Here is a 26,510-nt window from a genome sequence, read left to right on the forward strand (position 1 = left end):
TAGGCCTATACCTCCTGCCTCCTGATCTGTAATTTGCCGTAATTTTCCAAATCTTCACAAGTTCTTATAGTGCCACATTGAAAATAGCATCACAGCAATATTTTTCTGCCTCTTTTACAGTGGACTTCTCTGCTAAACCTGTTCTGGGCTATAGTCTGAGGTTGGCCAGCTCTGGTTCACTGTTAGGGAGTGAATTTCTACAGACAAACATCCTCTCCTGCTACGGTGAAGCTGGCAGTTCTAGCGCCTACTGAGCAAAGAGTATGAGTTTCATTTATCTGGGAAATAGATACCCTGACACCATACAGTGGCCCTGGAAGAAGGCCAAGAAATTTCAAAGAAATTTTTATTCACACCAAAGTTATTTTTAGAGGATTTTGTTTTCCTTTCTAGAGTTTTTTTTAATTTCATTTTGATCTCCCCAGCACAATTGTGCCTAGATCTGGGGGCTTCCAAAGGAAGCTCTCCAAGTAAGGTGGTCAGTTTCTGAAGTAATCCACCACTTTAACACTCCTGGCATCTTCAGTGTCACCAACATGGCATTACACAGCATAAGACTCTTTTATTGGAGGTGATGTATATACCCTGTTTGATTCTTTCCACTTCTCTGCCAATGCAATCACCACAAATTCATGATGACAAAATGCCCTTAATAAAGTGTTATGTGTTTCTCTCCCTAATACCCAAACTTATGTGAGAATACAAGAGAAAAAATAAAAGGATTTTATTCACTTCAATTGTATTTGACCATATTACTCATGAATTAAGATTCTTGTATGCATTTGAAGCATAAAAGAACATATAACCACAATTTTTTTGGCACAAACCTAATACAACCACACGAGTCCAACTTGCCTCAAATATAAACTACAGAGGTCATTTTAAAATAGTATGGCAAGATTTATAGTATTCCACCTTGTATTTTCTTCATATCTATTTTTTCCTATATACTCTACATTATTTTCAAGCATTAAATAGCTTCTGAATCTATAATTGAATACAGGCAATAAGTAAGGAACAAGTACGTCACAAAACCAAAGTATACGTATTCCAGAAGCTGCTTGTAAGACAACTAAGTTTCTTGGTTACTTCTTGCATGCATACTGGGGGACTGATTGAGAGCAAAATCATATCAAATGATCAAGATTATGGCCTTTGTAAGTTCAGTGATAAAAGTCCCATTGATTTCAGTAGGGCCAGAATTCCATCCAGAAGGATTACTTCCTTTGACCTAAATGTGCTTTGAATCAATCACTAATAGCCTTTGAGAGGCAAGCAATTTCTTTCATTTGGGATTAACTCACAGTATGCTCTACGGTGTGATCAGACGTTGTTTTTTTCAGTGTCCAATCACAAGATGATTAAATAATTTGTAAGTTCAAAACACCTCATTAATTTTTAATAAAAGCCTGAGAAGTTGTTTTTAACAGTTATTTTTAAATAAAAATATATAATATTTTACTTCAATATTGACTAATAATAGAGATGGCTTATAACTGCTCTTTGTGCTCAAAATGCTTAAGAACTACTGAAAATGTATACTGCCTCTTTGAGCAGGAAGAGGGCTCCAGAGGGTCTTGTATTTGATCCTCAGTATGGATGTTGTAATAGTTGTTAGTTGAGGTGTTTCTGGCAAAGGTTCTTCAATTTGTATATCCAATGGTTAGACCACTAAGGAGCAGTCAAAAGCCAAGCTGTGAAATTAATGATGTCAAGGTTCAGGAAACAGATCTAGCACTGAGACACTGTATCCTGCCTGGGCTCTGTACCAGCCGCAGTGGATGCAGCTGAATCATAACATAGGCACTTCAGAAAACAAGTGGCTCTTTAGCCATGCTGACACTGTCATAATTATCCCTGTATGATCCTGCTTCAGTTTAAAAATTGCTTTCAGGTTGAGTAGAACTGGAGGAAACATGTACATGAAACTTGGCTCAAATGCAGCAGAAAAACATCTCTGAAGAATTGTCCCCCTTGGAAGGATGCATCTCTATGAGGTTTCTGAGCAGAAGGAAAGCAAACGCCAGTCCCTTATGCCTCTGGTTTGAGTCTTCCACCAGTGTGAAGATAACAGCTCTCTTGTGCTGGTCTGGGGCTCATCTGACCCTTGACGAGATGATTCAGCTCATTAACCTGACAGGAAATGATCGCTCTTTTTTGCTTTTGCTGTGTTTGTTTTCTAGAACCAGAGCAAGGAAAACTGGGGGAGTTTGTGCGTGGGTAGGTGGAACAGCACTGCCTCTTGCAGCAGCAGAATTGTTGGATCAACCCAAAAAATCGTACCCTGCTTTTCAAGGGTACTCTGGATCTTGAATTACAAAAAAGTAAAAAATCCTTCAGGGATTATAGTAAAAAAAAAATATATATGAAAATGTCATTACCTGAGAGATTGGCTTTGGGGAGAAACCAGCTTAAGACGTATCTTTCCCTTCCTGCCCTCTCCCCCACCTACTGGTTTCCCAATTTAAAAAACTCCCTCCCTGTGTTAATACAATTGCTTATAGAGCTTTTCTGCAGACTAGATCATTGAAACAATCTTAATTAAAAATAATCCTCCCCTCCACCTCCCAAAGTTATTCTTCACCCAGATTATTTAATTGAAGTGGTTCATAGGATGCCCTTTCAATCAACAGTAACAACCAAGGAGGCAGTGAACTTAAGCATGATGACCTAAAGACGGATTTTTTTATTTTTATTTTTTTTTAATTTGGCTCTGCTGTGAAGTCTGTGTGACAGCCTAACAAGCCAATCGTACATCAAAGGTAATGAAAGCTGCTGACTGGGGACAAAATACAAGCAAGGAGAATCTCAGATAATTCTCAGACAAAAACAAGGTGCGAGAAGGAACTGAAGGCAGGCAAATTTCTGACACATTACAACACTGCTGAAACAATAGACAAGTTTTCCATCTCAAACACACTGCATACTCACATGCCTTGTGCGAGCCCTCTGAGAAAAAATCCCATCTTCCTCCCAAATATACCAGTCACAATTAATACCAATTTCAATGAGACATCCAAAAATGGTTACAGGCCAAAAAAGAAAACTCCATCTGTAGAACTCCTTGAACACTGTAGCTAATTTTCTCAAGCATCTGGCATCCAGTACTGTCACATAATAACAAGTTTAAAAGCAGAAAACCTTCTCTGACTGCTTACCTCTTTTGCACTTTTAATTTTGGCCAAGAAAGTGTACAATTCCATCGTTTCAGCAAACAGAGCCCGACATACTGCTTGATAGTGGTTCGGTGCCTCTGATCGGGTTGGCAGATGGGCAGCACATAGCTAGAGAGAAAAATAAATATCAATATGAAAACAATGCCCCATTGATTTAATTAATGCTACAGAACATGAAATAACATCAAAGGGAACACAACTGGATATTTAAGGCACAGAAATCCATGAGAGTTATTTAAATTTAGGCAGAAATTGGGATGTATTTCCTAATTCTTCTGCTACCTTTTATTTTACAAGTAGAGTTCTTTCCACAAACAGCAGGGAGACTGGTTGACATTCAAAGGAATACGACCACTTCCTGGAAAACTCTGAAAACCAAGGCATCGCCTTTTCATTAAAAAAGCACCTGGCATAATTGTCAAGGGGAGAAAAAAAAAACAATCTTGCAGTACCAAATTTTGGAAAAAAAGTACATAATAATTAAATACACTTTAACACTGTAACTGTTGCTAACCTTTCTATGAATGTGGAAAAGACCTTTATCTCTACCAACTTACGAAAGGACGGAAGGTATAGCAAGGAAAAAAGTGTAACAGTCAAGCCGAAATGCCAGTTTAATATATTTCAGACGATACAAAGTTTTCAAAAATCAGCAAGAGCTGTGAAATAATGCAGGCTTATTGCATTGGACATTCACAAACATTTCCAGACACAAGCACAGCTGATTTAAAGAAACATTATAAGACTAAGATAGATCCATTCATTTACAGTAACTGCAAAACATGCTAAAAGTCTACTTAAATCACTCACAATCGTTCGTAACTACTGTTAAGAAATCCGAAACATGCTGGGAGAATAATTTTGTCCTGAGATATGGAGGATTCACAGGGTATCATAGGCTTACAACATGGAAAAAGGCATCTTCCCTGAGACTGGGAGTCAGAGATTGTTTCTACCCTAGCAATGTCAACTAATGGCAAGTCCAACCTCAAATCAACCAACCTAACTTCGAGGTGTCTCAATTTTGTATCTCTAAAATGGAATTTTACACAGAATTACTTAGTCCTATACCCTGCTTTTAAGGTCCTGATCATATGGTATTCATAACATCATGACAATTGCTACTTAAGCAAACCCAAGTTTTGCCTGAGTGAGGACTGCAATAAAGTCCAGCCTTGCATTTAGAAAAAGATATGCAGAGCCCATCCCCTACGAGAAAAGCCTCACTGAAGCCAGCCTTTGCATTACATTTCAGATAGAGACTCTGAATGGTATGAGCAACATTTAACTTTATGAACAGCACTATTTTACCAGAATAGCTCAACAATGATGTAAATAGTTGTAATATCTTTTTGTTACACTTCCACCATGTCAAATCTATCACCTATAAGCCTGAGTTCCTACAGTATTCTTCACAGAAATCTTTGCAGGAAATGGACAAAACAATAATGTCTATAATTTGTTCATTAAGAACTGTTAAATCAAAAAAGCCCAACACACAAACTAAAACACCCATATCATTATCATACTGGCATATACATTAAAATAAAATCTTAACCCCGGCTTTAAAGTTTGTCTTGTTACTGTGGTTTTTATAATAGCTATTTATTATAGAGCTAAAACTAAAACCGAATCAAAACCTGAGGAAACGGGTGGCTACGTTCAGAAGACCTCCAGAACCAAAGCTTTTGAGACAAAAGCCTCTTTAGGAGAAGAGCCCTTAATTAGCCTGCTGGCATATTTGTCTAAATCTCTCCCGTACTGCAGTGAACATTGTGGTTACCATGGGCCATGCTATGTGCGAGGCTCAGGCTGCACTTTCCTTTTGGTTTAAACTTGATTTCAATCCATGCTGCCACCAAAAGGGGTGGTGCTGTGGCCCCCACTGCATGCTCCCACTGACGCACTTGTGCTGGCACCGGAGTTTGTGCCATAGCTCAGATAGGATTATTCATCTAGACAAAAATTAACCCAGTGAAGGAAGGGGAGAAGGAGATGCTTATTTTTCACGGCATGGACACAGGAGTAGTGGTGCAGGCAAAAAGGAGTGATGGGAACATGCCACCAGAACGGGGAGAGAGCGGGAAAGGGAGGAAGGGCACAACGGTTTCTTTTGGTTGCAGTCCCATTTAGATTGGCTTGAGCTGGTTGACAAAGCACTTTCTACGATTAAAACCTGATTGTTACCTTTAATTTATTCCAATTAGTATAAGAATACAGAGTTCAATATTCAGATTTGGTCAACTTCTTTGATAAATTTCCACACGTGCTCTCTGGACTCTTGCAAGATCCTTTTCTGGCTATTGCAAGCATTTTTCTTGTAGCCTTTCACTCTACTTAGCTCAATCACCTCAATTTAAAATCACCTTGCCCTGCCTTTTGTTCTCCCTTTGGCACATTTCTGACCCACAGAAAACTTAGAACAAGATAGTCAATGTCAAAACTGAGACAGAATGACTCAGTTATAAATGTGAAATTTAGCATCGCTACCCTTACTTCCAGCCGGTACTATTTGTCCCTCTCCTTCAAAATAAAGAAAAGAAAGAAAACTAAGCATAACTTCCCAACGCCAACTGTGTAACTTTCAAAATCTAAAAGTGGTTTTGGTCTTTTTTGGAAAGTAATGCTGGCAAGTTCACAGAACTGCCTTTGGTTCATCACTTGCAAATTTTATGCTGCTTTATGATGACGGTCACAATTTTTTCATACCCTTCAAATTTATTTCTGTGTAGTCACAATGACAAAGTCAACAGATTTTCTTTTTTTTTTTTTTTAGCAAATCATACTGTCTCCTTTACAGGTAGAGGCAGGAAAAAAAATGAAACAGATGGTTATCTAATGTGTGCTATAGTGACAAGGCATACCACAAAAACAGAAGCTACTAAACATTTCTCTTGACTTAATGAAAAAAGTCAGAATTATACTACATTTAAATTGACCAAATACTGAATATGGTTGATTTGTGTTCTTTTCTCTCAATAACTAATCATGTCCTTACCTGCCTCGCTATGTTTTCAGTAGGTTATTTCTGGCAATTAATTACAGCACAGATAAAAAGGGTTCACTCTATAATATGCCACTTGCAGGAATAATAATAAGTATAGGAATAATAGCAACAGCAGTTTCAAAAAGGTCCTAAAATGGTGCAAGTCTTCATAGCCAAGAATAAAAATTTATTATTATTCGTATTATACACAGGTTTTTAAGAGTGCCTTTTTTCTTTATTTAGAAGCATGTTAATTAGAGACAATTTGCATCAAATATTCAGAAAGTTAATGAAATGCATCACTGGCAAGTTCAAGCAGGGGATGGATGTAATCTTGATTTTATTATTGAACACAAAATAAAGCAAAAAAAAAAATGTCTGCTACTAAACCTAGTTGAAAAGTAACCACATAAAAAGTCATCTATTTGGTTTGTAGAACGTTAGAATGTAAATATTTGAAGAGGGTCAGTAGCTCCTCCTAACTTACATGTTCTGAAAAAAATCAATCTCTGAGTGTTCTCATGTCATGAAGATGCATTAGATACAGAAAACCTTGTGGTAACATACGGTTAAGTGATTTAGCATAAATTTTTGGATTGGGGAAGGTACGCCTGAAGAAAAAGGAAAATGCAAATAAGATAGACTGAATATTTTCCCCTCATTAGAGTCTATTGTACTTGCATGTTGTTCAGAAAACCTGGCAATCCATAACCTCTATTTGAAAAAATAATGTAAAATCTGGACAAGCAAGGCATAGCAAGTATGAAACATCACTTCTACCTTGAGTTCAGGATATTCATCCTTAAAAAAAATTTAAAAGCCACATCTTTAATTTTATGCTAGTAGTGTTTCAAAAGCTATGTTACTGTAAAATAACACAGAAATCGCACAGTCAGAATGTTTTAATGATTGTGATATGAAAACACAGCTACTTCATGAATTCCTCCTCTTACTATGTCATAGCAGTCATGGTGCAAGAAGGATTTAAATCAGATCTTCAGTATTTTCCAGCCATTCAGAGTTCATCAAGGAAAGGCAGCTTCTGCATGCGGTTTATTCTGCCACTTGCCATTTCATCCCTCATGATACAATTCAGAAGTATCCTAAGGGGAACGAACACTAACAGTGCCCAGAGCTTAGTACAAGGGCTGTTTGTTCCCTTTCCAGGAAGCCTATCAAAAGGTATGGTTGAAAACAAATTATGTGGTCTTTGCAAAATGGTAGAATATCAAAAATATTATCAACTACTGAAGTTTTAGATAACTTGATCTGTAAGCTATTCCATTCGTAATCACTGTGAAGATTTTTTTTCTTTTTTTTTTTTTTACTGAGCCTATCCAAAAGCCAGCTTGACCCAAAGCATTCAGTCTTTGCTTAGATCACTAAGAAGATTAGAGACTGTTTCCAATCCACATTCAGGGTTCACACACAAAAAAAAGGCATTATGTAAATACTGTAGCCTCGTCAGAGCCTCTCTCCAAATTCATTCCTAATTGACTAGGAAACAGAGTGCATCAAGCCAAACCAGTGTTAACAGAAATCACAATTTAACAATCAGAAGAGATCAAACAACGTTTCTGGATCTGTTTGAATACATTCCATCAAGGACTACATAAAATTACAGTAAATACAACTGACTCACCTGCTGAAATGCAGCTAAGTTCTGCAAAACTTTTTTTTTTCTTTTTTGCTAAATAAATACTGGAAAACCTCACCAAAACACCTGGCCTATTGGAGTTCAGATTTCAAAAGACAAAAAGTGTTTCCACTTGTAATCATCTTGGGCAGAGTGCCTGTATGAACGTGCCACAGACTATAAAAGGATTTCTTTTTCCCATGGGACACAAAGGCAAGCTATCGATATTATGCAAAATGTACTACCAGTCTGCAAATGCCAGGCTTGTTAAGTGTTGTTAAAGTTTTGGAGTATTAACATATACTTAAAAGTTGTACTTATATCTTAACCAACAAGAAGAAATTACTTTCAAACACTGAGCACACAACCAGGCTGGTTTTCAGCCTCATGCCATGCACTGTGGCACAGCCACGTGTTCAAAGAACAAAACTCAGCTTGATTCAGCTTTGACTTCCCAAGTCAAAGTCATTTTCTGAAAGATTTTATCTCTGCGCAGATAAGCTAAACCTTGTGATTGGTTTTGTTTTTTTTAATCTTTTTTTTTTTTTTAATTCCTATGGATGTGAACTTCAAGGAGCCATCTGCCTGACCAGCAAAAGCAAACAATCTCACCAAGACAATACTAGTGTATCCATAAAACTGAACCTAGCCTTTTGTTTAGCTTAGCCTTTATTATCGAGAATATTTGGTCACACTAAACCTAAGGGATGGACTGTTTGGAGGAATAAGACGCATTTTTGCAGGAGCTTGGAAGACATTTCTGTCTGCTGGGAGCACTCTTGTGCATAGCACAAGGGTGTTGTGCACAGTGCAGGTTTTGAGGCACTTCCACGGTATCTGGAACCAGCTCGCCTCCTCGCATACCTCAAGGAAAAGGTCATTTCTGTGCAAACTGAGGCAAACTGCGTTGTTTGCCAACCTACCTTGTTATGTAACTGTTCCCTAGCAAGCTCGTGAGGCCCTCCCCTGGCTCTGGGAGGTCTTGGATTTGTTGTTTGGATCAGGTTTTCCATTGCTTTGAGGTGGACAACAGAAGAACTATGTAGTTCTTAACATGCTTACGTACATAGGATCAGAATTTAGTAGTTTAAATATTCCTCCCCACAAAATGGCATAACAAATACATTTTTACCTTACCAATTTTCCTTTCTAATAAGAAAAACTATATGCAGAAGCAAAGGTATTGCATTTAAAACTAACTGGTACGAATTAATGAAATCTTTCTAGATTTCCTCTTCCAGAACTGCAAGCAGCAGAAGAAATGTAGTAAACCCAGAGCTGCAAACGGGAATTAGATGACTTGAGGACTGACAACAGTGCTTTGGATTCTAGATCTTTAAAGAAGTGTCCAGTTGTTTGTATCAAAAAATCATCAACATTACCTATGCTCTGCTTTGCAAACTCAGAAGGGTCCAAGGACTAAAGACTTTGAGCCAATTACTTACATACGTGCTTAAGTGTCAAACAGGGATGGACTAACAAATGTTTGCACATGCTCTCCTGAATCAAAACTTAAGCCAGTGAGGAAATAAAACTGAAAGACTCATGTGTGCAGACTGTGCTTGGGAAAGGCTGCAGTGCCATTTCATACGCCAACACTGCTGTGCCATTTCACACACTGCACTTGTTTTTAGAAACAAGAGGCAGAACTCAAGCAGGGCACCATTTCTCATGAGGAAACTGGTGCACAGAAAAGAGCTCACCTTGACTGTTTTCTCCTAATCAGAATCTCTGTCCTGTTACCAGTTCTTCCAAGTACTGATTGTCTTGAGACGCTGAGCACTGTGACCCATTTCCATTTTTAAAAATCTTACATTTCACCACTACTTGGAAACTGTTAACTCTTAACTGTTTTTCCATAACATCAGACTGAATTTAAGCAATGATGAGAATCTTGATAAAATTTCAATAGACAGCAATTGCAAGGCTAACACTACACTGAACCGTCTCATTTATAAACTTGAACCTATTCCAACTCCAGAAACAAATTAAAGGTGAAGATGATTTTTATTCTGTTACATTTATATGATACTACCTGTAGGAAAAAAAAGCTTTACAAATATTCAACACTGTTACTAATGCTCTTGAAAGCATTTAAAACTTACGTGGGAGTTAATAAAGGGAAATCACACTACAGTATGCCTTACAGACTACATTTCAATTTTTAAGCCCAATACTGTATTTTTCATGTTCAGTGGAACCTATTATTAATCTTTATTAGCTCTCTAGGTATAGAATGAAGAGGGCTTTGACTATCAAAACATGGTCCTCAAATGGAGGTTAACCTACGTTTTTGTGAGATGATGCTACTTCCAATGAGCATTTTGGCAAGATTAATTTTTACATGACTAATTTTATGTGCTAGTGCACACTTCCTGACAAAGCTGTGTTCATATAAATTCTCATTTCTTCTTGAAAACTGCTTAGCTATTATTACATCTCAAACACATCACCCAGCATACAGTTGTTGTTTGAAATATGTGTTTATGTGTACTGTTACAATGCCTTTAAGGAATGTCTCTGTACTAACAACATTCTTCTTCCCAAAAGAGCTTGTTTCAAAAGAGCCAATTAAGTGAAAACCAAGTCTGCATTCTTTCTTAGTTTCACTGGGAAACTGTGCTCCCTCCTTTCTGAGCAGAATAATGGAGGAATTAATAATTACATATATGCAGTAAGCTCAATTTGCTAGCTCTGTTTCTCTGAATAGTCAGTGGAACATTGATGGGATTATTCCTGAGCAAGGGCCAAACCCTACAAATTATATTTTTCCAATTCTTTTATATGAAACAGCAAACCCTGCAAAAGGTAAGAAAATCACTAGTTAGCCTGTCGGCAGCCACCATTTTCTAAAGCTTTCTGCTTCCCAGCAAGGCAACAGCTCTGCGTACATTCAGCAGCTCTCGTCGGCTAAGCTCGCTCACCTGCAAGCCGCGCAGGAGCCGCAGAGTGAGGACGGGACAGAGGCGCTTGGGTAAGAAAGCTAGCTCCAGAGTGGAGTAGAGGTGTAGATGGGGAAACACGATAAAAATGGGTAATTAAAGGAGAAGGGGAGTGTCAGGATATATTAACAGGGTTACCTGCACGGTTGTTTCACTAACAGCTCTTTACGCCGTGGAACCACCCTTTGCGTTATTTAATAACATCGACCCAAACAACTGATAGCAGGAGCTGCTCCCCTGCAAAATGATTTTGTATGGGTGTCAGCAACGCTCCCCAGGCCCTCCTTACGCGGGCGGGCGCTCCCTTCCTGGGACGACGACTTCTGCTCCGGGGAGCAGAGCGCAGAGCTGGGCTGGCACCGGGATGCTTCGCGGACACAGCGGAGCGAGGGGAGCAGGGCCACTCTCCTCCTCTCTCCCTGGCTCCCACCCCTCCCTAGGAGGGCATGAAGCAGCCCATACACTCAGGGTCCTGCTGAAGCACAGGACAGCATCTCTGGAAAAACAGTAGAAAATAAAGAAGTCTGCAAATGGAGTAAAAGAGAAAACAACTTTACCAAAAGGCGACAGAAAATGGCCAGGAAGGATTCTCAAATCAGAACCTAAATATAGCTGATATGTACAGAAGGGGAGGGGGAGAATAATGCTAAAGAGAGGCAGTTTCTATATCATTTTTTTAATAATCCCTATTAAGCTCATTACTAAACAGTTCAGATGCTTGGAAACTTACTAAATGAGAGACAATATAATAATTTAAGGCAGTTTTATTCATGAGCCACTTAAAATCCAATTAAAACATATCACCTAAAATAAAAACATGCGCTTTCCTTGGCAGCAATTTACAGTTCACATATAGAACTTTAAAATGCATTTGTGTGGGTAGTTTGTTTATTTTTTTTAATGTGAAGTGCTGAAACTTCTCTCAGTAGACATAATAATAATTTGCTTTTATGTTCTGTCCTGAAGCATGACTTTTCATTCCTATCCAAAAGAAGAGATTTCCAGCTGCATAACCAAACAAACTGCATTAGTAAACATAACAAGCTTTTAAACTTCACTCCCAATGAATAAATCCAGCAATGTCTAACCAGTCCCATTTTGCTGTCATTAGACCTCCACATATGGAAACCTACTCATTCATGCATGCTGTATTCTTATTTATAGCACCTTTGTCAGGGAAATTAAATCTAGAAACTCTCATTGCACTAAAGAGACCTACAGAAAAAAACTTTTCTCTTTTTTTTTAAAGAAAGTATACTTTAAATTTTTTTCTTAAAATTTATAGCCACTGAATCCACACTGCAATTATTTTATAAAACAAATCAGCTACAAATATGTTAATACTTGAAACATTTGTGACTAAGATAAATATGAATCAAACTATCTGACTGACAATTTATTGCATCGCTATTAAAAATAAAATATAATAATTCTGACTCAAACGTATACCCTTGCTTATTGAAGCAGAACAGATATCCAGCATGCCAGAATCTAAGAGGTGCTGCTTTCTCCTCGATTCCCCGTGCTCCAAGAGGGGAGAGCTTTTTTGTCCATTTCCTCCATTCACACCCTATTCCTGGAAATTGTCTCCAAATACGGTAATTACTAGAAATTGAATTATCTGGAGTGAGCGGCTTTGACATACGCCCGGCGCACAGGTGGGATTAACCACCTGTAGGGAGTGCAGATGGTGTTTAGCCCGGCCTGCCTGCTCAGAGAGTGGAGGGAAGGATGGCTTTGCGGCTTTTTGTTGGCTCCGCACCTATTGGGCTAACAGCAGCAGCAGCAGCAGGAATAAACCCCCCCACTCTGACAAGCACTCCGAGCCACTTCCTACCTCCCGCATGGTGCTGAGGCCGTCGACACTGCGGGGACTACAGCCACTCTAAGGGCCGTACCACAGCAGCTGCTTCGCAGACCGCGTTGCATGTACTCCCTCGTTCTTGCAAAACTAAGAGTTACCATCTCTGTTTCGCAGATGGGGAACTGATGGCAACACAAAGACCACCGAACCAGCCAGGAAGCTTTTCTGATTAAGAAAATCACTAACAAACTTTGGATCGAGGCCATGGCTATCCAAATCATTCACAAAGCTACGGCATATTTTTCCATTGTATCCCTGCTTTGTTGGCCCATTTGCACTTCTATTTGCTACAAAGATTTCAGTGTTCATATGAAATTGTAAAATGGACAGTCGTAGTGAATTATCATACATCTTGCAGTAACTGGCATTTTACCTGAAATCTTAGGTCCCAAAGTGGCAGGAATACATACAAAATTTAATGTTCATTATTTCCTGTGGAGAGTATAAGGACAACCTAAAAGCTAATCTCTTGCTCCAAACTTAAAATATAATAATTTTATTTTAACATCATGTCTTGTGGGTAATAGGAATGACTCTTTGTTTCTAACTGTTCTGGATGAACAATATAGAACTGAACACAAGAAAAGAGCCTAAAGACAGAGAGCAAGAGAATCCTTTCCTGCCAATAATCTGAATTCAAAAACATTTCTGCATCCTCCCTAGGGTTTGGCAGTTCTTTCTAATAGCTGGCTTGCTTATTTCTAAGCGAGTCGGTTGTAGATGGAGGCAAAGCCACACACCTTGGCCCACCCGTGCTTGCAACAACAAGGAAAGTTTGTTACGTTTTCAAAAAGAGCTACTTGCACTTTGAAATGCTGAGCATTCTTTTCAAACTGAAATTCTTTTGCATACTCATAAAAACAAGTTCACTGCAAAAGAGAAACATAATTTAAAGTATTTGATAAGTCTTCCCAGCTCTTACTACTTTGTTTTTAATTCAGATAAAATATTTTTGCACATTACTTCAACCACATCAAAATCAGTGAAGGAGGAGGAGGAGGCTTATAGAACCAAATATGTTTTGCAGTAAAAGGAATATGTCCTTGACAGAGAAAATAATGAAGAAAAAAAAGTATGTGCAGAAAAAAAACAGCTAACAACCATCTCTTCATCAAAATCTTATTATCTGAAGGGAAAAAGAGAAAATGGAGAGGGGCTAATCACTTTCCCTTTCTCCAGCAAACCTCTGCATGAGTGCTTCTTTTTTAAACAGAGCTCTTAAAATAATTAAACTATTTCGTGCCAAGTATTCCACAGACCTGCCCCGTAGATAATTATTTACCAGTTCTCAGTTACATATCAGGAAAGATGCATCTCTGCAAGTGAGGCAGGAACTCCCAGCTCAATTGTTCAAGTTCAAAGCCTGTTTTAAAACCACTGGCATTTGCAGAGGCATCTACTACATGTCCACTGAAATAGATGCCTTTTCATGATAGATTTACCAATGCCTCCCAGAGCAGACATATAAAAAGGAATTAACTCTCTGAAAGGTAATTAATACTGTAGCGACCTCAATCAATGGCGAGTAAGGTTATCACGGAGGTGATCGCTGCAGAGCACTCTCCTGCATACAGTCAAAGACCAATTGTTACTGTTCGGCCACTCTTTTCCGTACTGGCATTTTTCACGATAAAGCCACCTGCGAGGGCTGAAACTCTGGGGCAGTTACTTTTAAAATAAATAAGACTTAAGAACAAAGTGCAGGCAACTAGAAATGCAAATACCTTAATCTATTTCAAATATTGCTACCTTAAGCAAGATGAAAGCTGGTTAACATCAGCTTCAAACAGAAGGGCTTGATTGAAATGCACAGAGGGACAAATCCAAGACACCGGCAAAAAGTCTAAACTGGAATTTGTTGACAACTCTAAACTGAATTTGGGATGTACTGTCATATCCCCAAAAAGTTTAGTGTAAAGTTGATGAGTGTTGGAGCTTACAGTTTGTTCTACCAGCCAAGATAGCTGAAAACATTACTGTCCTGTCAGAAAGCCCCAAATTAAGAGGCTCTAAAGGACCTCTCTCATCAGTATCATTGAGTATGCAGTAGGATCCCACAGCAGAGAAGGCTTTAAATGGAAAGAGGGAAGAGGCAGGGAAAGAGGGGCAACGCAAGCTGTGCGTGACAGCAATGAATTGCTGCCGAGAAGCCATTATGCTTGCAGCATCTTCATTAAAAGGCTTAAATAGCTGCCAAATTAACCTCAAGAGAGATTATCTTTACCTGTCAAAGTGGTAATGAAAGTTATTAATCATTTTATCGTGCTAGGAATGCAAGACAACAGAGATTGGTGGGGGATGGCCTAGTTCTCTCACCTCAGCAGTTTGCTCCCATGTATCCAGACAGGATTAATATCTGGCAGGAGATGCCAAACATCTCGAGAATCATTTTTACAGCAGAAAGTGTCCTGGACCCCATAGATACACCTGCCCAGTTTTAACTGAGTGCTTGACCCCAGAGTCAGCCTGGAAGGGCAGACCTGTGCCATGTCTTCTGCTTGCACCTGCATGGGGAGAACATCTCAAAGGAAGGCAGGTAAGCTCCCGTCTCTCTCACTCCTGCTCTAGCTGCTCAGGACAAAAAGTGGGCCCAGGTAGCAGGAAAAAAAAGTGGCAAACAAAAAAACCCTCACACTGTGTTCAGATCTACATTTTCTGTAACTATTTCATGGTTGGTTGGTTTTTTTCTAAGGTTTCCCATAACTGATAGAATTTGTAAGTGGAGCTCCTTAGCCTGAAATGGAAGAAGCAGAGGTAAGTCTTCAAGTACTAGAAGCTCTGGCACAAAGATTTCAACTTTTCTTCTGAACCAGACACCACCATGACCAAGTGCTTTTGGCAACCGGCAGACAGAATCTCTTTACTGGAAAACCTGAGGCTAAGTGCCCTGACTCTGAACGCATTAAGCACCATTTCCAAGACAACAAATTGCAATAAACACCCGTCCCTTGCTCACTTTCAAATGTGAAAAAGACTGACATCACATTTTTTAAAAAGAGCACAGTGTTTAAACTAAAAGCAAAGCAGACCACTTGTTGACCTCCAATTACACTGCCCAAAATGAAAAATCAGGACAACTGTTTAAGACACCAAATGACATTGCTTTAATTAATGAAACCTGTCTGTCAACATAATAAATACTTGTCATGTTCAAAGCAGCTTTAAAATTACATTAAAGGGATTTAAACAGACTGTCCCCTAGCTTTCTGGATCAAGCTAAGGTGCAGGAATACCTTCACTTTCTATATAGGTTTTTAAAAAATTAAATGCAAACACAAGGGCAAAATTAACTCACTGAATATTTTTATTTCCAAACTTGTGTTGCCTGGAAAATATATTTCTTATTTGTTACCTTTGAGCCACCAAAAATATTTCTACTGTGACAAGACTCCTCAGTCCAGACATGAAAAGACTTACTAAATCATGCTGACTAATACTCTCCTGAACTTGTTAATATTGCACGCTGCCACAGAGGTCAAAGTTTAAAAAACAATTTTTTTTCCCCTCAATGCTGCCACATTTTCAAACATCACCTTATAATCTCTTGATTTTAAACAGCGGATTGAGGGCAGTAATACTTTACATCTAGCTGGGTAAACGTGTATAAATGGGGGCTTGGTACGCACAGGACGATACAGTGGACTGCTCAACACGAATTGATTAGTAGAGACCAGTTCATAAAGAGATTTGATTTTTGCCTCCTTAGAAAAAAGGCAGCTTGAAACCCCATCTAAAGCAAGTGTCAATCTTAGTGCTCACCTCAAGGAATTTAAGCATGCCAGAAAGGAAAAGCAAATACAACTGCTCATTAAGACTTTCTTGTCCCAGCTCCAGGTTTGCTTTGTCCTAAGAGAGAGATGGACAAAAAAACGTAAATCTCTCTTTTGACTTGAATCACCTGAAGCTTCTTGCTCTTCTTTGCCATCATGAACTCAAAAATAACAACAAATTCCTATTTTTCTAGTGTTTAAAATCCGCTTACTATCCTCTTTCTCAGAGAATTAAATACATAAATAACAATAAAGCAAAGATTTTCGTTCTTTCCTCAGAGCAAAGGAAAAAAAACCTCAGTTTTTCACCCTGGCAGGCTTCTCAAAGCAGGCTTCTCATTGCCTCTGTACCAGCTCCAAACAAAGCCAACTCAGAGCCGTGTAGGAAGCATGGCCTCTGCGCAGCTGGCCTCCCTCAGTGCGATCACTTAGCTCCCTGTCCCTGCCAAGCCCTCAGCTAAAGCTTCTTTATGTGATTTAGTCCGGGAGCCTAAACAGCCAGGAGCCGTGGTTGCTACTTAGCTCTGCCAGCTCCCTTTGCCTCCCTGCCCAAAACCCCCGCATCCACCTGCCCACTGTCTTCCAATGGCTTCCAGGCCAACCTGCACCTTCTCTGCAACAAAACGCTGCGCCAAACTTAGTAGATTCAAGGAGTTTATTTCTTAGGACCACTTTGTTCAGTTGCAAAAGTTAATATAATTTATTAGGAAGCCCGCCAGATCAAAATGTTCCCATAACTTTCCATAACTACACATCAGAGGCTCACCAGCACAGAGACACAACCTTTTAGACAGTATACCCCAAGCAATGAGATAAAGCAAAGCTTAACGTACCTGAGAGGTGCATTGAAGTCATCACCCAGAAAAACATTGCCTTTCCCATTGTATTATTTTATTAAAGTCATTTAAAAAACAATCATTTAAAATATACTCAGGGCCCTGCAACTGCGGACAATACAGTCTTTTGAAAGCTAACCCTTAAGACTGTTTCAGGTACAAAAATATTTAAGTATGTTGCAACTACACTTTTTAAACAAAAACCTACTGTAAAATCTTTTACTGAGAAATGCAAAACGTTCTCTGTCTTCAGACCAATCTTTGGGATAAATATGAAATTCTAACATTTAGATCCAAATCTTCAGGGGACAGTACCATCTAATACGCACTATTTACTTCTTTGTATCAAATAGCCTTATCTCACTTCAATATTTTTCTAAAATGCAGCATGCAACAGTACACTAAGCAAAGAGGAGCAGAAATAACATCACAGTAACACAATAATCAAGAGCATATTAAAAAAAAAAAATCACATGGCTAAACCAGACAGAGAGATCACTATTTTGGAAAATTAGTGGCACTTTTAAGTCAATTCAAACAACTTTCTTCCAAACGTTGCATTTCTTTTAATTCTGTTACATTCTGAAACAAATGTACCAAAGGGAACTTTGCCTCAAGCCCAAGGCCGCTTTTGAATAATTCAAAAGCAAGAACATCACAGTGGCTTAATTAAAGGGCCCTCTTTCAGTTTCTTGACTTTTCCCATGTTGCTGTTTTAGTACAATTTGCCTCTATAAAGAATTTAATAATTTGGTAGCATTTATGCCACTTCCATTTTGTTTGGGAATGCAATTATATCATCCTCAAAGTGATTCCAAACTAGTAATATGGACAACTGAAATACCCACAGATTTGACAAAGCTAGTAACAACAAGACAAACTTCTAAGCATCCTCAAATAGAGATTTGAGTCCTGGCAAGAACTGGGAAAGGCAGAGTTTCCACAGCTGCTCTTCTTCTTGACCTCTCTCAAGTGCTCACATCCTTAGAGCATTGCAGCTACGAGAACACTCATATTGCCCATTTCAGACAAGAGCTATATATGCAAAACTTAAAACTGCAGAAACAAGTTAATCTACTGTTTTGAATATGGTCTGTGAGCACAGCTTCCAGGAACTTTCAACATGTAACTCTCTCTGAGAGAGGAAATTCTGTACAGCAAATTTGCATGTCACTGTTAATTTACTTGCCTACTACAAAATGTATCACATACATAATGTAAATACTACAAACAATACTGATAAGGTACCTGGAATATTCCCTATGGGATGCTGGCATTACATGGACTTCAAAGAGCGCTTGTGCCCTACAGATATGATAGTAGATGGCATGAGAATCTATATAAAAATGACCTATATTTTCTAAAGTACTGAAATGAGTCAGTAGAGCTAAAAAGCTAGCTATACTGCCGCATATATCCAAAGCTGCAAAGTCTTCACGGGTGGAAACTAGATTCTGACAAGACAAACCTTTGCCAAATCCTACAACGAGACCAGCTGCTGCGCTGGCCAATTTTTCTGGTGAGATCTGCTGCCTTTATGGGGCTGAGTGTGAATCCAAAAAACCCATCGTGGCTTTCTGTGCACCTCTGGGGTTCAACACCTGGAGAGGGGAGGCACCTACAAGTTGAAGAGAGGCTCGCTGCCAGCTCAGTCCAGCCTTGGACAGATCCAGCTGCGTTGCTTGACTGCATGCTGGAGTCAATCTTCAGTGCAGAGAAGATACGGGTCACGCTGTAATTAACAGCAGCTCTGCTTTTTTTTGTTTTGTTTTGTTTTTAACTTTGCTATGGGTCACTACAGTGCTACTGTATTAACTGACCAATTTTTACCCTGATTTCCACAGTCATTAGTTCGAATTTCAAATTAATCCAATCAAAGAGAAATGTACCCTGTGAAAGTTAACACTCATTGATGTATTTTAGATACCACAGGATAACACAGGTTCTTTGATAATTCAGAGTAAAGCTCATATTCAGATGTGTTATTTCTAACAGATTGCATTGCACATTTCACCATTTGTATTTTTAAAGAGCAGTAGAGCTCTGTCATGACAATCTCTGCATTTTACCGCTATGGGACAATATTACCACCCAAAGATCCTTCCATCTCCTCTAAAAATTGGAACTTTATTTGTACACACATGCAAAATATTTTGTAATAATTATGGCATAAAACAGATGGGAAAAAGTTTATGCCCTGTTATGCTTTTTTTAGATGCATAAAGGCCACACAAAAATTTCACGAGTATTCTAACCAATCCATATAAAAAAAAAATCTGAATACCCAATCTGTTTCCTGTTTTTGTTGGATGACTCCTTGGATTCCTCAGACTATTTTAGATTTTAGACAGGTTATACCAGTATAATTATGTGAATTATGGGTACAGAATTTTTTAAACAATGTAGATGTATTGCTATAAGGCATAAAGGGGAGGCATAGAAAAGGTGATTTGTTTTTGTCTCCCAGCCTGGAATAAGACATACCAATCTACCTGAGCCCACACTGATGGAAGGGATGTTTCCACTGTTCTATATGAAAATAAAGCAAAATAAAAAAGCAGAAAACCCCAGACCATTGTTTTTTAATGGAAAGACCAAGGTCATTAGTAGAGCTTCTCCTCAAGTGCATTTGGTATAATGTGGATCTAAGCAAAACCAGAATAAACTCTGAAAATAAAAGTTGAACACAGTAAAAAATTACCTCCTCTTCTACCTATCTTTCACTTGCAGAGTTCTCAGTTGTCACAAATCTACTTGTTCCACAGCTGTTTATAAGGCCCTCCATATCAAAACCATATTTTATCATTAATAATTCTATTTTAAAAAGACAACTTTTAGATATTGCTTATACATTATGGAGACTCGGACACATAGAGGGAGACTTCTGCTTTATTTTGCATATTTTATTTTCAGCTCCTTGGGCCTGCATATTACCAAAGCTTCAAAACACTGACGCCTTTCATGACTCAGTCCGCAGCAGCTTACTCAGGCAGTCCTTCCGTTGCGTCTGCACAAATGCTTGTGGAGCCACACAGCAAAACACATTATGGAACTGATGGAGTTAAAAAGTAACTTTTTGCTTTGACTAAATATAGGAGACATGGATCCCACCTTGAGTGACAGCACAGCAAAAGAAACGCACTATATTTGAATGAATAGCCAGTACGCACAAGGCTTGGGCAAGAGAAGAACAGCAGGTTTGCTACACTTCTAAGACAACTCTGAGTTAGCTCAAAGAATGGTGAAGGAATAGGAAAATACCAGCGTGTGGTTCTTATTTTGTCTACATCTATATGTTCCTTTGTTAACCCAATCTGAGTAATTGTTTTTCCAGGACCCTCACAACGTCTTTGTGCCTGTCTGAAGACACAGGGCGGTAGACACAAAAAAGTGGACCCTTAATCAGCACACTTCAGGAGAGGGAAGCCCAGGAAGGAATGTTTTTAAGCCACAGAGTACAGGAGATGAACACTGGTCCCTGGGACTTCACACAGCTGGACTCAGAGTCCCACTGCTGCGATGCAACATGGAGAGAGAACACGTAGTGCCAAAAGGAGCCCCTACTGGATCAGGTCAACCTTGTGCAGGTCCAGCGTCGAAGGCCCAAGCTCCCCGAGGGGATCCAGCTGGGGGAGCTCCCTCACACCAGTATGAACACATGGGAGTGTGTTCACAAAATCATTTTGGGAAGTCTTCGTGTTTCTTTCTAGCTTATAGTTCCCAAAGGGTTAAACTGCAAAAAGGAGTAGCCAAAGAGGAGCATCCCCCACAAACTTAGAGATATGAAAACTAGATATTGGCACTTTTAGGGACCCAAACAGTTGGAATAGGAGGTTTCCCAAGGCTAAAAAAGGGTCTCAGACACAAGATCTGTACACAGAACGAAAGACCCAGAGACAAAAGATGCTTAATTTTCTATCAGGCCACAAATCAGGCTCAAGTATCATGGTCAGAAAAGTGGAGGACTGCAACCCACTGTAATTTCAGCTTTTCCCCCCAACAACGTGTGAAGAGATACACTGCCTTTTTCTAAAACCAGATCCACCAAAATAAAGACCAGCATGCGACACTTGAGTATGCTAAGAACAAGGACTCAAGGGAAACAAACTGATCACCTGTTATCCTTGTTGAGTGAAATGATTTTCACAAATCACAGAATCACAGAATCGCTGAGGTTGGAAGGGACCTCTGGAGATCATCTAGTCCAACCCCCCTGCTCAAGCAGGGTCACCTAGAGCACATTGCACAGGATCGCATCCAGGCGCGTTTTGAATATCTCCAGAGAAGGAGACTCCACAACCTCTCTGGGCAACCTGTTCCAGTGCTCTGTCACCCTCACAGTGAAAAAGTGAAAAAGTGAAAAAGTGAAAATGCCCAACGTTGTTGTATTCCTTTCCAATAAAAAATGAGCTGACAACATTTGGGGCATTAGTTACCATCTCAGTAAGCTGCCAAATCCTTCACCAGCTTCTGAGGCAGTTACATGGTACACTGCAGATAGAAGTTGCTTGTTTTGAAATGAAGGGTAAATGCTGTTTTCCGGGCTCATATAAGTCAATTCAGCCTTAAACAGAATTGCATTTTCAGAAAACTGCATCTTACTAATTTAACCTCATGAACTAGGCAAAATTATGGGCCTTGGAATTCCAGTAAAATGAACTCCTTAACCACCTTTCACAAATAAATATTTAGTCTTGTTTTTAACTGCATTTTCAGGTTCCTCTCTGACAGGTTCCCATATTACACTTATATGGGGTCATAACATACATATGATTATAATGTACGTCCAGAGCTAGCCTCAGACTCAGAAGGAAGCTTCCAAAACCCGTAGATCTAAATGTAGATCATCTCATCCCACCCATAATTACATGGCAACAGGACATATTCTTCTTTTCTCTATAAATCTACACATTCCATGGATAGTTGATCTTTACTACTATCGGAGTACTGAAAACAAAACACAAGCAGATCAGTATCACCACTGTAAATGTCAGTTCCTTCCAGCTGAATGAAGTTAGTCATATCCTTGAACTACTAAAAGATGAGTCACCTAAATTTGCAACTTTCTTATTGCCCAGTGCCTAAAGAATGATTAAAGTATCTGATACATGTTCTGACAGAATCATTTATTCTTCCTCTTTGCTCATGAGCAAAGCACAAACTCAAATATCTGCTAATCAAACTGTTAAAAACTATAACCTTATTTACATTTGTTATAGTGAAATAATGCAATAATGCACATGCTGCTCTGAAAATATTAATTTTCATACAAATTAAAAGGCCAGCATGGAGATTTACTAATTTATCAATATAATTTGTGAAGCGGTATTTGTATGATAGCTAATATTTGGTCAGAATTGACTATGGTTATTATTGCACTGCACAAAAGCAAACACGTAGGTAATGCCTGGGACCAGAGGCCACTGAGCTACCAGGGGGCTACATGCCTGTATTTGTCTCTGGGACAAGAAGGTGCAGCTCAGCTATAGGTAAGCTTCCTGTAAGAACTGAGTTTAGTTAAGGTTCAGGCTGATAGGAAACATAAGTTCATGGTTCAGGAAGACCACTGACTCCTTAGATATCTTCTATGAGGTCTGCAGTTTAGAAAAAGGAAGTTTAGCAGAGGAAGTAACGAAGTCTCTGGTCAGAATAGGGGTTAGTGTCATGACTTGCAGATATTACTGACAAAATGCTTCCATTCTGCAGAAGAGCTAAGCTAAGGGCTGGTAGTGGCAGCAGCCATTTGGCTATGACGATGTTTAAAGCTGGAAGAAATGACAGGGCTAGAGCTAGGGCCACACAGTTCAGCCCAGCAAATACCAGCACAGAATAAAACCTGATATCAAAGGGGCTAATAAGGGCCATATTGCTTTATTTGTATCTGGGACTAGAAGAAGCTGCTGACCTAGAATAAAGGATAATATTAGAATTGGGTTTAGGGTCAGCGTTTGGGCCAGCAGATGTTGATGAACTGTGGCTTAGAAAGAGCCTCTGGGTCAACATGAAAAGGGCTGGCTTAAACAATCAGACTGCAAAGATCTGTCAGATAAGGGCTGAGATAATTTTAAGATTAGGAGTGAAATGGTTTGAGCATTCTCTGGAAGAGGTTGATAAACTACATCATCTTGTTTCAGTATCAGGGAGGGCCACATGCCATGATAAAGGGGCCACATGACAGGACTCTACACACCCTTAGCAAGCCGAACACTTCCTGGCATGCCAGACCTACTGTGCATATATCCTCTGTTGACCCAGGACTTACCAGGCTGTACATGTGCTGTAAACCTGATGCTTTCCAGACCCTTTGGGCCTACTGTGTATGTACATTTCTGTCCCTGCGCATGTGCATAGTAGGTTTGGCACTCCCAAGATGTTCAGATTTCCTGTACTATATGTGTATAGGTACCACCTCTCTTTTGTGTACATACTGCGGAAGAAGGGGCCGGGAAGCAAATAAGGAAAACATCTCTCCGAAGACATCCAACCCTTACTGTCTCTATTTCCCTCTTCATTTGCACTGACGCTGTCATGTCTGAAATACAGTCTATAGAACTTCAGCATCTGGCACACAACACCTCCACTCTTCACAGATACATTTTTAAAAATAGTAGATAAAGTCTGTGTAGCGCGTTGGTCCTGCCAAGGAGATCAAAAGCCAAATCAGCCAAGTATACAGAGCAGCAGCACAAAAGCTTGTCTGTGTCTTCTCTGAACAGGAGTTTTGGCAGCACTGATCTTGGCAGAACTTGGCATTCACCCTTTTCCCAATTCTTGGGAACTGACATCCACCACATTACTCAGAATTTTCCAAGTCAGGGTTCAGGACTGACCTTGTCCACTTTGTGTTGCAGTAAAACCTGACAAGGATCTTATCTATCTTTATGTTTTAATCACAAAATAGGCTCACCCACATTAGCGATCCACGGTGAAAAACTCAGTCTTAGTCACAGACAGACCTTGGACACAACAATGAAATTCTTAAGGAGAAGGATGAAACATTTAATCACGTTTCAAGGATGAAACCATGTCTGTACCAGAGACTATACAGTAAAAAACCTTAAAAATCAATGGGAGTAGCATACAGCCCATCTCTACCATTTTTCAAGCTTGCAATTTAGGGAATGCAGGGTAGGCAAGAATTAGAGTTGCTCAATTCAACAAGCAAACCTGCTTCAGCATTCACTACAAACTGCAGAGTAGAAAGCTTCACAGTGAGTCTTGCCAAGAGGGAATTACAATAATCAAGCCTCATGGTCACAAGATCACACACTACTGTTGTGAAACAGTCATTGGGTAAATAAGGGTGTAGCCTGCAATATAATTTACCACTGGAGGAAAAAAAAAAAATGTTATGCCACATCCAAAACATGGTCTTAACTATGAAAAGGTATGAAGTCAAGAAAAAAGAATCTCACAAATCCACACTAATGTCAAAAATATAGCAGAACATATGCAGTGATGCAGACTAGGTAATAAAGGCAAGTCACAGAGTTAATCCTGCAGCCAATAAATTAGAGAGAAGCAACAACAACAGAATTCCAAGTGATCTGGGAGTAAAAGTTAGGGTGACGTAGAACTGACAGCTAAAGTTCAGATCATTTGGGTGAAGTCACAAAAGCAGTACATTTCCATAACAATAAGAAATTAATGGCAAAAAATGATAAAAGATAAGAAATTCATTTTAAAACACATAAATATGAAGGTATCTTACACTAGCAGATACCTATTAACAAAGCATAACCAGAAGGGCACCATTCAACAGCCTTAACAGCTGAAGTCTGACTGAATCTTTTTATGTTTCAAGGAAGCATACCAGTGCAACTAAAGGATTTCAGAGAAGTTCTCCAGACTTATGTTGTTTCCAGAAACTGAATAAAGAACTTTTGAAATAATCACCTCAACAAACCACTGGGCTCAGCTCTGTGTATATGAACATCTCTTCTGCCCCTTCACTAAGAGAAGCTTCCTCTAATGGTCCAACTTGGATTGTCCCACCAGTTCATGGTTTTTTTTTGCTGAAGGGGAGGAAGAAAGGATATATTGCACCTATCCTCTACAGTAACCACCCTGGACATAAGGCTGGGCTGCTCTGAAGGGCTCTCACAGCGGTTCAGGAGGGTGCTTCTTGCCTTTGCTCCTGATGGCCATTTCTGAGGAAGATGACCGTGCAAGAGGGAGTGGCAGAGGGAGGAGAGAGGAAAGTCATCTCCGGTCCTTGCCCCTCTGAGGGCACTGACTCAGAAAGGCTGGGAGCGGCAGGGTTCAAAGGGGCGAGAACGACATCCAGCCAGGCCTTTCCCATCACAGGGGAGCAAAAGCAGCTTCGGTTGTTTCCCCCTCTAACCCCTACTGCTTCTCTGAGGGAGAAAGGAAAAATGAAGGCATTAAGTATGCAGCATTACTGATGATGCAGGGATGAAAGAAGATGCTTTGGGCAGGAGAGAGGGAGACAGCACACACATACACGCATAGATGAGCCAGTGCACTGGATGGCAAGCGGAATTATGAGAAAGCAAACAGAGCCCTGTCATGGGGAAAAGCAGAAGTTAGGGGATGTGAGTTCACCAGAAGAAAGGCAAATGGGAATGTACTCATGAATTTTAACCAGGTTTATGAGCAGTGGCACTCATTGACACTTTCCCAAACAACACCAGAAGTTAGTTACATATACGAAAGCATCTCAAACCAATTTTACTCCCATTTAAATCTCCTAAGAGCTTTCCTCTTTACTGTCAACCCAACAGAAGTGGCAGGTTTTAGTTGGGTCTTGGAGAGTGGGTTTTGTTTCTGCAGCTTGTGGTGTCCAGGATGTTCTGCTTTAGGCTCAGCCTCCACCCTTACCTCCAATTTCTGTGACACTTGCACTAAGATTCTAGTCCTTGAATATCACTTGCACTTAAAACAAGCAGTACACAGTGTTCAATCCACAGGCACAAGTTAACATATAATTTTCCAACCTGTATTAAACTCTCAGATTATTTATGGGGTAAACCAATTATACAAATTTTGTCAAAATCCATGCTATGGATGTGTCTCTACTACAGAAAGCTCACTGGGCTTTATAATTGTTATTGAAGACTACTCTATAGAAAATAGAGGATTAAATACTTTTAAATGATTGTCCACAGTAGCCCAGATAATATTACAGAACCCGTTGCAATTAGAATTTATAAGCCGTATTTCCAAATCTCACAACTCAGGTCAAGAACTGCAATCATAACAATCATTAATGAAATACTCTATTCTGACTCACTCCATACAATTAAGCTACTCTTTAAGCAGTCCTTTGCTTCAGTAGAG

At 39.5% G+C, this 26,510-nt stretch overlaps 1 protein-coding gene across 1 annotated transcript in view; it reads right to left on the reverse strand.

Annotated features, from left to right (window-relative positions):
• SPIRE1 (spire type actin nucleation factor 1) overlaps window positions 1-26,510 on the reverse strand; it is a 133,522-nt gene that overhangs the window by 48,861 nt on the left and 58,151 nt on the right. Inside the window, exon 4 of the mRNA XM_067290726.1 lies at window positions 3,159-3,284. Coding sequence (XP_067146827.1) covers window positions 3,159-3,284 — 126 coding nt within the window. The remainder of the gene's footprint in view (window positions 1-3,158; window positions 3,285-26,510) is intronic.

This window comes from Apteryx mantelli, chromosome 2 (assembly GCF_036417845.1).
Source record: "Apteryx mantelli isolate bAptMan1 chromosome 2, bAptMan1.hap1, whole genome shotgun sequence".
NCBI lineage: Eukaryota > Metazoa > Chordata > Aves > Apterygiformes > Apterygidae > Apteryx > Apteryx mantelli.